The sequence below is a fragment of the Cibotium barometz genome, chromosome 36, assembly GCF_041138505.1.
Source record: "Cibotium barometz isolate CiBa-2024 chromosome 36, ASM4113850v1, whole genome shotgun sequence".
Taxonomy (NCBI): Eukaryota; Viridiplantae; Streptophyta; class Polypodiopsida; order Cyatheales; family Cibotiaceae; genus Cibotium; species Cibotium barometz.
Window position 1 is genome coordinate 28,216,977 of NC_141081.1, and position 13,717 is coordinate 28,230,693.

At 33.4% G+C, this 13,717-nt stretch overlaps 1 protein-coding gene across 1 annotated transcript; it reads left to right on the forward strand.

Moving 5' to 3' along the window:
• The first annotated feature begins 6,449 nt into the window (after positions 1-6,449).
• On the forward strand, positions 6,450-12,623 carry LOC147617729 (glutathione S-transferase L1-like). Its single transcript, XM_086775498.1, has 11 exons — positions 6,450-6,479; positions 7,218-7,271; positions 7,555-7,623; positions 7,965-8,025; positions 8,427-8,510; positions 8,617-8,715; positions 9,458-9,578; positions 10,669-10,748; positions 11,996-12,103; positions 12,446-12,523; positions 12,615-12,623. Exons 2-11 carry the CDS (start codon positions 7,237-7,239, stop codon positions 12,621-12,623), a joined length of 744 nt encoding a protein of 247 aa, XP_086631624.1. The 5' UTR covers positions 6,450-6,479; positions 7,218-7,236.
• Positions 12,624-13,717: the final 1,094 nt, after the last annotated feature.

Sequence of the window (13,717 nt, forward strand, 5' to 3'; positions counted from 1 at the left end):
TCACCAAACTTCCACTTACTCATGAGAAAGAATGCTTGTGAACAAATCACATACACCCACAAACACAAAGATAAATCCTATCAACACGTGAAGGACCACAATCCCATGGAAAGGATCTATGATACCATGTTAAAAGAAATGATGAGAGCTTGATCACAAGGAGATAATATGCAATCCATTATGAGTGATTAACACAATCTTAAGCTATCATCAATGTGCTAAACACATAAACAAGCTACACGAGTATAAATGAATAAGACTCAAGAGCAATGGAATGTGCTCAAGAGTCACCACATAGGCATAAACATGAAAGCAATGGAAAATGGACACAATGCCATGCAAATTAGAGAGTATATTCCATAAAGGAGTATATTAAGCACTAAGCAAGTACACAAAGCATGCACTCTACTCTCTCCACTTAGCTAATGAATGAGTAGAAGGGATTGTTTATATAGACTCATGAGGAGGAGCCGCCTAGAGGCCTAGAATCACTCCACCTTCCCTAAGATCTCTCACCTGACTCACCTAAAAGGTGATGGTTAGAATCAGGGAGTCACCTACTTGACCTACACACAATCTTCTAACCTTAGACCTCTTATTCTAAGGTACCACTAAGGATTTCCCACAAAGATTTACACTAAGGATGTATGCTAGATCACATAGATTCTAACAGGAATCATGGGCAAGGAGGTGAGCTTAAGGCACACTTCATAAGTAGTTTCATTTTCTCATCGGGCTCATGTGGCTTGCGGCTCCTTCTTTTGTGTTAATAGTTGTTCTAACTTGCAACCCCTCCATCTTTTTTAGTAATAAGGGCCATGATGGCCACTTTGCATGTTTCTCTTGCTTGAAGTAAATCAGTATAGCTCTTATTGGAGACCCGGGCTCTGTTGCTTAAAGATACAGTTGTGCTTTTTGAAGGAGTCCCTCTTTGGTGTCAACTTTTGCTTTGCCATGATGGCCACTATGTGTTTCTCTTTCTTCAAGTAGATCGGCATAACTCCTGAGCTGCTCCTTAGAGCTCCAGTTGTGCTTTTTGAAGAAGGAGTTCATCTTTGGTATCAATTTTTGCTTTTGCCTCATTCAAAGTATTTGTGAGATGGTTGACCACATATTATTGACTAATTGGAGTTAATTCCATCTTCTCCTTACCCTTTTGTACTTCTTCACCATGGAGGGAGCGGAGTGCTTGTGCATGAACTTTTTATTGGGTTCTTCATGCTCACCTTCTAAGTGTGCTATTTGCTGCCTGAGGATGTCTTCACTCTTTTGTAAAACTTGGTTAGTTGCTTTGTGGCTTGCAGCTTCTTAAAGGCTTTGAGTTTTTCTTCTGATTTCCACAGTTTGACGTCTACTTCATTGAATTGCTATGTCTCTTACTGCAACCTTTTTTTGTATTCTACTATGTGTCTCTTGCTGGGTAACCGTGGCCTTCAGCTTTGTGGATTTCTCAGATTGTATTTTTAGTTCTCTTTGGTTTGTGAAATACTTGGAGGCTAACAAATCCATGTCAGCTCCCCCATGCAAGTTGTTATTCCTTGAGTGCCTACTTGGCCTTGCTTCTTTTATAGGCTAGTTAGTAGGGTTAATTCTCAACCTACCTTCTTCTTGGAGTTTTTTTTGGGTTAGTTAAAAGGTAATATACAATGAGTAGTCATATAAAATATTGTTACTGTGTGAAGAAGTTCTCTCTCTCTCTCTCTCACGACAATGGATAACACACACACAAAGATGGAAGGTTGAAAATTTCTTCTCCTTGTTTCTCTCAAAAGAGTTCTACAAAAGATAAGTGAAAACCAACATAAATACTAGGGTACTATGTACAAGTGATCCATAATGTGAACATGCTAAGTAGGTACGCTACGTAGGTGAGTTGTGGCAAGATAAGTATGCCATAACTTAATTAGACTAGGTAGGTGTATCTCTGTGATAGCCATATGCCCTCAAGCATCCTAATGATCTCAATGCCAAGAAAGTATCTCAACTCACCCAAATCCTTCATGTCAACATTCTTCTTGAGAAGATCCTTTGTGTTGTTAACTTCCTCTTCATTATCACCCCCAACAATCAAGTCACCCACATAGATGGTGATGACCACAATCCCCTTATCACTCTTTCACACATAGAGTGAATGATTAGCATTTGCCATATAAAAGCTAATCGTGATAAGATATTGTGCAATCTTATCATGCCATGCTTTTAGTGCCCGCTTTAAGCCATACAAGGATATAAGTAGCCTATACACAATCTGAGTGACTCAAATCCTTATAACCAAGTGGCTATTCCAAATATAATTCTTCTTGCAACTCACTGTGCAAGAACACATTCTTAACATTTGATGCAAAACCCAAGCTTTTGACAACTTGGGTCAATTGATCTGTGCTCCTGTGATGTGCAACAAAAGATCTCTATCGCCTCTGTAAATCTTTGAAGATTCCCCATATCTCCAGATAAATATGCTGCTGTGTCTACAAACTTGGAGTCTAGCAACTCCTCCTGAGTACGGATGGGAAGACGCACTCCCTGGATCCCAATCTCTTGAGTTGAAAGAAAATTGCTCATGGCCTCAATGATGAAAAGAAAGAGGTAGGGTGCTAGTGTGGGCAACTGTGTCTCGTCGAAACGAGCAAGAAGGGAAAGTCTTTCAATTTTGGCTCCCTTACATATAGTCTGTGTTCCCTTAAACCCCAAACCGTGTTTAAATAAGTTGTTTCTATACTATGTTATCCTTCTTTTAAGTGCAAGAATTCAAGAAATGGGTGCAAAAGATGACCATTGACAAAATCCATATTCTAAAATTTAAAACATTTTACATGACATTTTGATAAATCAATTTTATAAATAAATTATAGTAAGCCATGATATGAAAAAATATTTAAGAGTAAGCATATCATATTGATTTTAGAAATGTAGTTTGTATATTCTTCATAAAGTTATATCAACACTTAAGATTTATTTAACATTACTTGTATAAAAAGAAAGTACAAATACTTTTATCTTATTTTTTTTAAAATATGTTGCATGTAAAAAGCATAAACATGTTACAATCATGAATTTTTATGGTGTGTTGAAGCCTAAGAACCCTTTACAAACCATGACCTACTAGGATTATAAGTTCAAGGTGTAACATGAAATGGAAGAATCACTATCATAGGTTATTGGGTCTTTGAGGTCACATTAAGTTTCTTGAAAAGTCTCAACCCCATGGTAGGATTGTTACATGAAAATGAAGACATCATGAGAATGTCAAAACCCCATGGTAGGACTGTTACATGCACATGAAGACATCATGAGAATGCCTCTGTTTAATTTAATCATGAGAATACATCTTATTATTTAATTTAATCATGGTAGTACTGCTACATGCACATGAAGGCATTATGAGAATGCCCGTGCACATGCAGACATCATGAGAATGCCTCTTCATGTTTTGCCAAATCAATAATCTTAAGAATATAAATTTGTTTATAAGTAATCATTGGTAGCTAAAGAATTCTATAGTACCAAAAGGAAATGAGTTGGATGTTTTTATGGTAAGGTATAGTATCATAAAGGAGCAAGTGAAAGAGTAGAAACAATGAACATTAAAATTAAACTCTAGCCTTTATAAAGCATCAAATTTATATTTCTAATTGCATATTTTCTAAGACAACTTTGAGGAATAACATCATATAAAGTTTTTTGTTTCACAAATATACCTCACTAATTGAATCAAGGAAGTAAGGTCCTTCTACACTAAATCTTCCAAGTGAAAGCTCAAGGCGATCAAAAGTTGGACCTACCAAATTGGTATCAAAAAGCCTCAAAGTACATGTATGCTTTGATCTTTTATGATCCAATAAATATTATCATTTTAGTTAAAATAAAGAGACTAAAAAGATAAGAAATCTTAAATAATCGATAAATACACACATACACACACACATGCACACACGTGTGCTCATGCATGGATGCATTCACGTGCACACACATGCACCCACACATGCATACATACGCACACACACGTGCATGCACAAAACATCAATTAACAACCATGATAATAAAATTAAAGTCTTAAAAATAACAATAAGAGTCTTTGTTGCAAAAATGTGGAAGTGGTCATAGCACCACTATGGACACCACCTCAACAATATGAAATGGTTATTACAATTTATGCCTTGATAATGTTTTTCTAGAAACTTATTTCAATGTTGAAAAAGGTACTATCTTACTTAAATTTCTCATACTTAAGGTTTTCCTTGAATTGTGTGCATGCAAATTTAAAGAGATAGAGATACCAATTAACCATGCCAATAACAAAGTAGGAAAACACACTTTAAAAATCAATCTTAAAAAATAATATAGCTACATTTTATAATAGGAAAAGACACTTTAAAAATGAATCTTTTAGTGCATTTCTAAATTCTACATGACATGATTTGCTATAGGCATTAAATGAAGTGGATTCTTATACCAGCACCAAAGAAAATCCTAGAGTGGTTATAAATGATATGAAGAAGAACTTGTATTATGTAAGAACTTATTTTTATAGTTTTTATCACAATTTTTACTTGCAGAAAGGGAGAGGGGGGTGCAAAATCGAGAGAGAGAGAGAGAGAGAGAGAGAGAGAGAGAGAGAGAGAGAGCCAGTATAAGGTTATTTTTTAACAAAAAACTACATTTTAAAACAAAAAACCCCACCTCTCCCCAATCCCAAGTGGCAAACTTGTCATTTGGGATAGGAAGGGGTGGGTTTTTTTCTTTTTTTCAAATATGTTTTTCTTTCAAAAAAAATCTACATAGAGAGAGAGAGAGAGAGAGAGAGAGAGAGAGAGAGAGAGAGAGAGAGAGAGAGAGAGAGAGAGAGAGAAGTGAGTTCAAACTATTATTATTATCAACTAAAATTTAAAAAAAAACCCACCCTCTCCCCAGGTTAGTCATCATGACTCATGTGAAAGTGACAACCATGAGGGCTGAGGGTGCATGCCTTGTGGGTGCAGGTTTGCCAGAGTTGTCAGTGTCTAGCTCAATGGGGGTGGCTTAACATTGTATTTGGTTTGGAGCCTACGGTCGGAACCCTTATTGTTTTTGGTTACATTAGTTCATGTGATTTGGGTGTGCTTCTTGAGCTACCAAATGTGAGTTGTGGACCTTGGGCTGACACTAGTTCATGTGTGGTGTTGTCGATATTGGGTCGATATTGTTTGTGGTGGTTACATTGGTTCATGTGCAATGTTGTAGGGATTTGGGTGTGCTTCTTGAGCTATCAAATATGTGATTTATCGATTGTGGGTTAATATTGTTTGTGGTTACATTGGTTCATGTGCAATGTTGTAGGGATTTGGGTGTGCTTTCTAAGTTATCAAATGTGAGTTGTCGATATTGGGTGGACACACAGGTAGGCAGATTCTATGAGAATACACTATCTTGGGGTGTCTCAAGAGGAGTGATAACACAGTATCTTGTTTCCATGAATGTAGGTGCTAGACTATGGTTAAAGAATTTTCCAAAAGGGTCATTGATGGTGTCTATTATAATGTTGAGTAAAGAGGGAAGATAGAGATGTGTTTTATTTTTAATAGGAGTAGATATGCTCTAAAGACAAATATAAAGGATCATAAAAAGGCGTATGATAAGAACATATTGTTTCTCAAATCTACTTTAGTAGTATTCTTAAGAATGCAAGAAGTTCGAAAGAGGATGAGTTTGAAACATGGTGAAGGTGAAAGGCAAGGAAAATATATGATGATATAATGCACATTAATTCTATGGAAGAGGTGAAAAGGGAAGTATATGATACAATACGCATGGAAGAGGTGAAAAGCAAGGGAAGTATATAATATAATACATGTTGATTCTAGAGAGGTGTGAGTGTCGATGATATAATACACGTTGATTCTAGAGAGGTGTTCACTTCTATTATGTCAATGTTCTACACATGCTAATAGGATATTATGATTGACACAAAGAGTATAATGGTCTAATAAGTTAAACCATGACTTGAGTTGATGCAAGATTGAACTTTTATATCACAATAGTTTAGTATATAACTTATCATGAAAATGGAACACATTCTTACTGTCAAAATTATGGATTAGCTAGACATGGAATTCATGAAAGTAGTAGTAAGGCTTGTGCAAGTTAGGACCACATGATCGGAGGGTAGTGATGTGTTTAGCTTATGTGTCCATAATAGAATGCAAAAAGATATGAAGGATATAAGAATCTTGTAATAATATTATTGCCTAGGTGCTTTTGCAAAGTGTTTACATTTGGGTGCCAGGAAGGTGCATGAAAGTATGGACAAGAAGATTGGTTCAATGGAAAGGAAAGAAAAGGTGACAAGGGACATAAAAGGGTTAGGTGCAGGCTCGGCCAAGGAATGTATCTCCGAGCCAGTGAGGTTTGGTAATATCCCATAATGTATATAAATTCTATCATGGGTTGCTCTTACACTTACCATTCATTTCCTCCATTGAACCATAGAATTTGCACAAAAGGTTAGCATAAAAACTCCTATCTACAAATTACATTATCTTATACTCACCATTCACTTGATTATTGCTTTTAAGTCAAATCAATGCATTGATTTCATACAATAGTTTTAAATATAGTGGGTCATTTTATATAATGATCTAAGGCCCAATTATTAAAGTTATCTAAGGCCCAATCTCAATTTCTATAGTAATCTAGGGCCACTCTTAGAGTAATAATCTAGAGGCCCAATTTAAGTCTCAAGTTATAATCTAGGGTGGCCAATGCTTGCTTTTATATAGTGATTTAGGGCCTAATTTTTGAAGCTTGACTAGCAAAAGGTTCCTCTGCAAATAAAAAGAATTCTTATTTGTATGCTCTGCTAAATAAATTATGATCTCCTCTTAATTACGCAAGGGTTTGTTATTAATTGAGTTTTAATCTTATGTTAATTAGGCAGGGGTTAGCATAACCATTGCTTTTGAGTAACAAGTCTTATTCATCATTAATAAACACTATTTGGGGACGCAAAAAGTTTTTTTTTGACTCATTAGGGTCTGCATTAAAAAAATTAAAACAAGCATATTATTTTGTGATTATCTTTACAACGTGAATTTTCAATAATCAGCTTGTTTTTAGAAGTCCATTTGACGCTAATCCAATTCCATTAGCTTGTTTAATTAGGCAGCCGCACTTCCTGTTGTCAGAATAATATACAGTTTCATGATTATTCTTAATTGTTCTTTTGTTTCCTTGTTTAAAAGTGGATTCGACACTAATCAGATGGGCGAGTCAGAGATCATCGAGATCGGAGGCAGGTAGTTGGCCGTAATTATGATTTAATCATGTACAAATACACATGGGTTTATCACTAGTTATACAAATTTCCTTTAGCTTATGCAGCGATTACTGTGTGATTATTGCAATAAATTGCAGTAATTTAGATGCCTGGATCAATCATTCTGCACAAATACGAATTTACGCTCTGTGCAGCTGCCGATTATCGCCTAGCTTAATAATGCTAATCAGATGGATAATTAGCGACGATCAATGGCATTTGCTCTGCAATTATCATAATCTAATTACTGCAATTATTTACAGGTTCAAGCCCACCTTGACTCCATTGAACTCCAAGTCGCAGCCGCCAGCGTTGTTTAATGGAACACCCAGGTACATAATCCAGCTCATTTAGCTAATTACCACTAAACCATTAATTAATATCTAGCACAAAATTTCATTAGGGTTTACAAGAATTCAATAATATGGTTTTATATACTAGGTTGGCAGAAATTTCCATTAGGGTTTACAAGAATTTAATAATATGGTTTTATACTCGGTTGACAAAAAATTAACAATATGGATTAATACTTTAATGATGATAGAGTGTCCCCACGACTACTAATGTTCAATAGGGTGTCCATATTTATAATATGGAATAATTCTACTAGTTATAGTGTAGTGTGTCCATGATTAAATAAATTTTTAATCATTTTGCTAGCTGATTGGTGTAGGTTATACATCAGCTTAACTTGCCCATATGCACAAAGAGTATGGATTGCAAGGAATTTCAAGGTAATTTGAGCTGATTTATAAAATATGCTTAATTTGCACACTTTTTAAGTAAAATGTAAAATCATCACTCATTGATATGCAATTATAGTTGTTATTTATTTCTCATTAAATGCAATTATAGTTGTCATTTATTTCTCATTAAATGCAATTATAGTTGACAATTATTTCTCATTATATTTAATTATAGTAGTCAAACTATTTCTCATCATATTTAATTATAGTAGTCAAACTATTTCTCATCATATGCAATTATAGTAGTGAATTATTACTCATTAATATGCAATTATAGTTGTCAAATTATTTCTCATTATATGCAATTATAGTAGTGAATTATTACTCATTAATATGCAATTGCTCATTTATAAACATTGCTCATCAAACAATGCATTTGCATTAAACAGGGATTGGAAAATATAGAGCTCATACCCATCAACCTTGTTGATAAACCATCATGGTACACGGAAAGGATTTCTTCATCTGCCAAGGTTTAGTAAAAATTACTCAATTCAACGAAACTTTTTGAATCTCATTACTTAGTTCAAGCCTTAATACTTGATTGGTGAGATAATTCCACCTTCTTGTGGTGGTCAGGTTCCAGCATTAGAGCACAATGGAAAAGTGAAAGTGGAAAGCCTTGAAATGCTTCTATACATTGATAATAATTTCAACGGTCCTAAATTATTTCCATCGGTGTGTTTCCAACACAAAAAGATTAACTTTTTATTTTGATGAGCTACTCTATACACTTAATATTTATTTATTTACTATTATTATAATTTATTTTTTTTTGTGGGGGGGTTTGTGTATTTGTATGTAATACTGTATTATGTGTGATGTGTAAACTTATTGGGTGTGCTTTTAAGATAATTGTGTGTCTTGTCAATGGGTAATACTACATTGTATATAAAGCAAGATGTGCTTTTGCTTCATCTCCATGATTTTTTTAGTGCAAGCTAAACTTAATTACATTTAGAGTTTGACATGTTCACAATGTTAAGCTTGGAATGTTAATGTTCAACTATGTAGTTCAAGTTAGTGTTCAAGTAGCTGGTAGTCCAAGTACTAGGTAGTGTTCATGTGTAACTCTGTGCACCTCTTAAGAGGCTAGGAGGCTAGAGCTATGTTTGAAATGTTAATGTGTGCTCATGTGCAAGCCCCCATGCACCTTTTTTCCTCGTGTTGTACAGAAATCTTCTTTATTATTTACCTGTATAAAATTCATAGACAACTAAAAAGCAATCTTCTTGTGTGATGACAAATTTCATACCTATACATAATTCTTCTAAACCTATACATGTCATTATTTTATGTTTTTGTTTGTCAAGTTGTTAGGTCTTGTTCAATTGTGTGTTGAATTTCCACTAGAATTTAGCATTCATCATTAATAAGCCATTAACTAGGGGTATTATCAAGTTCACTCATTTACTTGTAGGACTCATTGAAAAGGGAGGCAACAAATGAACTTCTCAAAAACATAGAGGTGATGAACCAACAAGCCTTCCTTGCTCTCAAGACCAAATTTTCAAGCAAAGCTCAATTGGACAAGGCTATTGGTAGGGCTCTCGAGTTTCTTCACATGTGACATAAGCATATTATACCAAACTTAAGATGTAGTTATGCTACCATATGCTACCATTTTGATGTGTGCTACCATTTGATGCGTGTTGATGCTTGAAACCATATGCTACCATTTGATGCATGCTGATGCATGAAATATTTACAAATTATTTTCATCTTGCTGTGTAAAAATTTGGTTGTCTTTCATCATTGTGATTCATTGGTGAAAATTTAAGTGACCACACCATAAGAAGCTAGGGAGTTGCTAACCCTCATGCATATCACCAAAGTGAATCTTTGAGTAGACACTCTCAAAAGAAGACATGGAGGTTATAACCCTTTATAGAGAGTAAGCTAACACATAATATCAAACACGGAGCTAGTAACCCTTTATAGCGTGCACTAACACATAGTATCAAAGAACACAGACGCTCACATCATGGATGAAACTTGCTCAATACATAAATAGTGGAAATGATCTTTTAACATAGGTCCCTACCCTTATTCTAGCTTGATCTCATCCATTTTTGCACTAAGCATACAACCTCCTAAAGCCTCAAGAGAATCCATGGATGGTTAATTGGCACCTCTATCTCTTTAAAGTTGTATGCGCACAATTGAAGAACAACCTTAAGTATGAGAAATTTAGAGTGTTCATGATCATTAAGACAGTACCTTTTTTCAACCTTGAAATAAGTTTCTAGAAAAAACATTATCATATTGTTGAGGTGGTGTCGGTTTGGTTGGAACCATAGTGGTGCTATTACCACTTTCACATTTTTGCAACAAAGACTCTTATTATTATGGCTATCATTTTTAAGACATTAATTTTATTATCATGGTTGTTAATTGATGTTTTGTGCATGCACGTCTGTGTGTGTGCATGTATCCATTTGTGCATGCATGCATGCGCGTGCGTGTGTGTGTGTGCACGCATGTGCATGCATGCATGAAGATGTGTGTATTTATGGATATTTGAAATTTATTATCTTTTGTCTCTTTATTTTGACTAAATGATAGTATTTATTGGATCATGAAAGATCAAAGCATACATGTACTTTGAGGTTTTTGATACAAATTTGGCAGGTCCAACTTTTGATCGCCTTGAGCTATCACTTGGAAGATTCAGTGTAGAAGGACCTTACTTCCTTGGTTCAATTAGTGCGGTATATCTGTGAAACAAAAATGATGTTATTCAACAAAGTTGTCTTAGAAAATATGCAATTAGAGATATAACTTTGATTCTTTATTAAAAATGGAATTTAATTTTAATGTTCTCCTCTTTCACTTGCGTGACATACTTTTATATGCATTTCAAAAAGTTTGATATTCATACTATTATGTAAATAAAAATATAACAACCTAACAAAAACTTCTTTTTTTAAATAAAAGTATAAGGGATTTTTAAATAAAAATTTGTAGTCATGATAATTATTCACTAAAAAATGCATCAAAAGTATTATACAACTAATATATCTTTCAAGTTATACTTCAATTAGTTTTACCTTCTAAAGATTATTGATTCAACAAAAAATGAAGAGGCATTCTCATGATGTCTTCATGTGCACGTGAATTCTCATAATGCCTTCATGTGCACGTAGCAGTCCTACCATGATTAAATTAAACAATAAGATGCATTATTGGGATTAAATTAAACAGAGGCATTCTCATGATGTCTTCATGTTGTGCATGTAACCGTCCTACCATGGGGTTGAAACTCTTCAAGAAACCAATGTGACCTTAAAGACATAATAGACCTATGACAGTGATTCTTCCATCTCCTTGCTACACCTTGAACTTATAATCCTAGTAGTAGGTCATGGTTTGTAAATGGTTCTTAGGCTTCAACACACCATAAAAGTTCATGGATGTAACATGTTTATGATTTTTACATGCAACATATTTTAAAAAATAAGATAAAAGTATTTTTACTTTCTTTTTATATAAGTAATGTTAAATAAATCTTAAGTGCTGATATAACTTTATGAAGAATATACAAACTACATTTCTAAAATTCATATAATATGATTACTCTTTAATGTTTTATCTTCATATATCATGGCTTACTATATTTTATTTATAGACTTGATATAGCTCAAATTATGCACTTAGCTTGATACATTGCTCCCTTATGTAAACTTGATTTATCAAAATGTTCATGTAAAAAGTTTGAGTTTTAGAATATGTATTTTGTCAATGGTCACGTTTTGTACCCATTTCTTGAATTCTTGAACTTAAAAGAAGGATAACATAGTATAGAAACAACTTATTTAAACTATTGCTTAAACCCTCGACACTATTGAAATATCTAAGTCCACGCATTTATGAAAAAATAAATTTAATATACTTCTTTGGTGATATATATTTGACTTGTATGTTAAAATTTACATGATTTGATTATGCGATGTTACAGGTGGACTTTGCTTATGTGCCATTTATAGAGAGGTTTAACATTTTGTTCCAAGAACTATTTGGCTACCATATATTCGAGAAGCGACCTAGACTCTCTAGGTGGTTTGTGGTAAGTCACTTTAATTTGCTATGATGATATCATAGACATAGTTAGAAAACTTTAAAGATATTCACAAATAATGTCTTAATGTGTTTGTATGAGTTAAGTAAAAACTATGGATATTAAAAAATGGGTAGTAATGGATTATGAATATGGGCATAAAAATATCAAGTTTACAATCAAAAAAATATATTTTTGAAATAACAGAGTAGGAAAACACACTTTAAAAATTAATCTTATATAATGTAACTTGATTTTTAAAGTTACATTATATGATAATAGAAAATGACACTTTAAAAATGAATCTTTTAAATTACATTTCTAAATTCTACATCACATGATTTGCTACAGGCATTGAATGAAGTGGATGCTTACACCAGCACCAAAGCAAATCCTAGAGTGGTTATAAATGATATGAAGAAGAATTTGGTATTATCTAGGAACTTATTTTAATATTTTTGAACACTAATAGTTTTATCACAATTTATGCATTCATAATTATTCTTTTTTGTGTTTGTAGGGGAGATGAATCACACTAAACAATTTACACATAGATGATCTATCATGAACGTTTATCATGAAGAGATCATGTACTGGTTTTTGTCTTTATAGGGGAGATGAATCACTCAACATTAAACAGGTTTCTCAGGGGGTGTACTATGAAGAAATCCTATGTATCACATGCATTCAAGGAGTATTTAAAAAAACCCCTTACACCTACATACTTTTGTGAATAAAATGACCCCTTTTTCTTCATAAACTTACATTTTTTTTCAAAATTAGTTAATAAATTCCCTCTTGTAAATGTAATTCTGTAACTTTTTTAAATTAATATACCCCTTTTGATAAACACACGTGTTACAATTACATATTTTTATGTGAATCCCCCTGGTTTACACATAGAAGATCTATCATGAAGAGATCATGCACTACTTTTATAATAACATTCATAAGCTACAAAGTGTAGTATACAAGGTTTATAGGGGAGATAACACTAAACAATTTTACACATAGATGATCAATCATGAAGGTCTATCATGGAAAGATCATGTACAACTTTTATAGTAACATAAGCTACAAAGTGTAGTATACTTCTTATTTTTAAAAGGGAAAAATGATTCATATTAATATTAGATTATACACTTAAGCAAACGGACAATGAGGAATTATTAATGGTTATAGCAGAAAGAGATTAAACAAATACCTTTTTGTATATAATATTATAATCATGACAAAATAGCATCAAACTTTGAAAAGAATTAACTTACAAATGCTATACAAGTGGAAAACCTATGCCAATGACATGGGTGCTAAATCCCTAAAAGTGATAAAGAAATTTTTGGATTAAAGAAAGAAGATCTAATTGCTTAATCAAGAAACATCTCTATGTAGTTCTAAAAGCTATACAACCTTGAGAGCTTTAATCCAAAATTTATGGGGTTTAAGTTGATGTATAATCTATAAGTAGAAGATTCTGTGCAAGCTTGTCACACTTGAAAAGTTTAAAGTAGAAGATTCTATGCAAGGCTTATCACACTTGAAAAGTTTAAAGTAGAAGATTCTATGCAAGGCTTATCACACTTGAAAAGTTTAAAGTACAAGATAAAATAAGGGTATTACAAT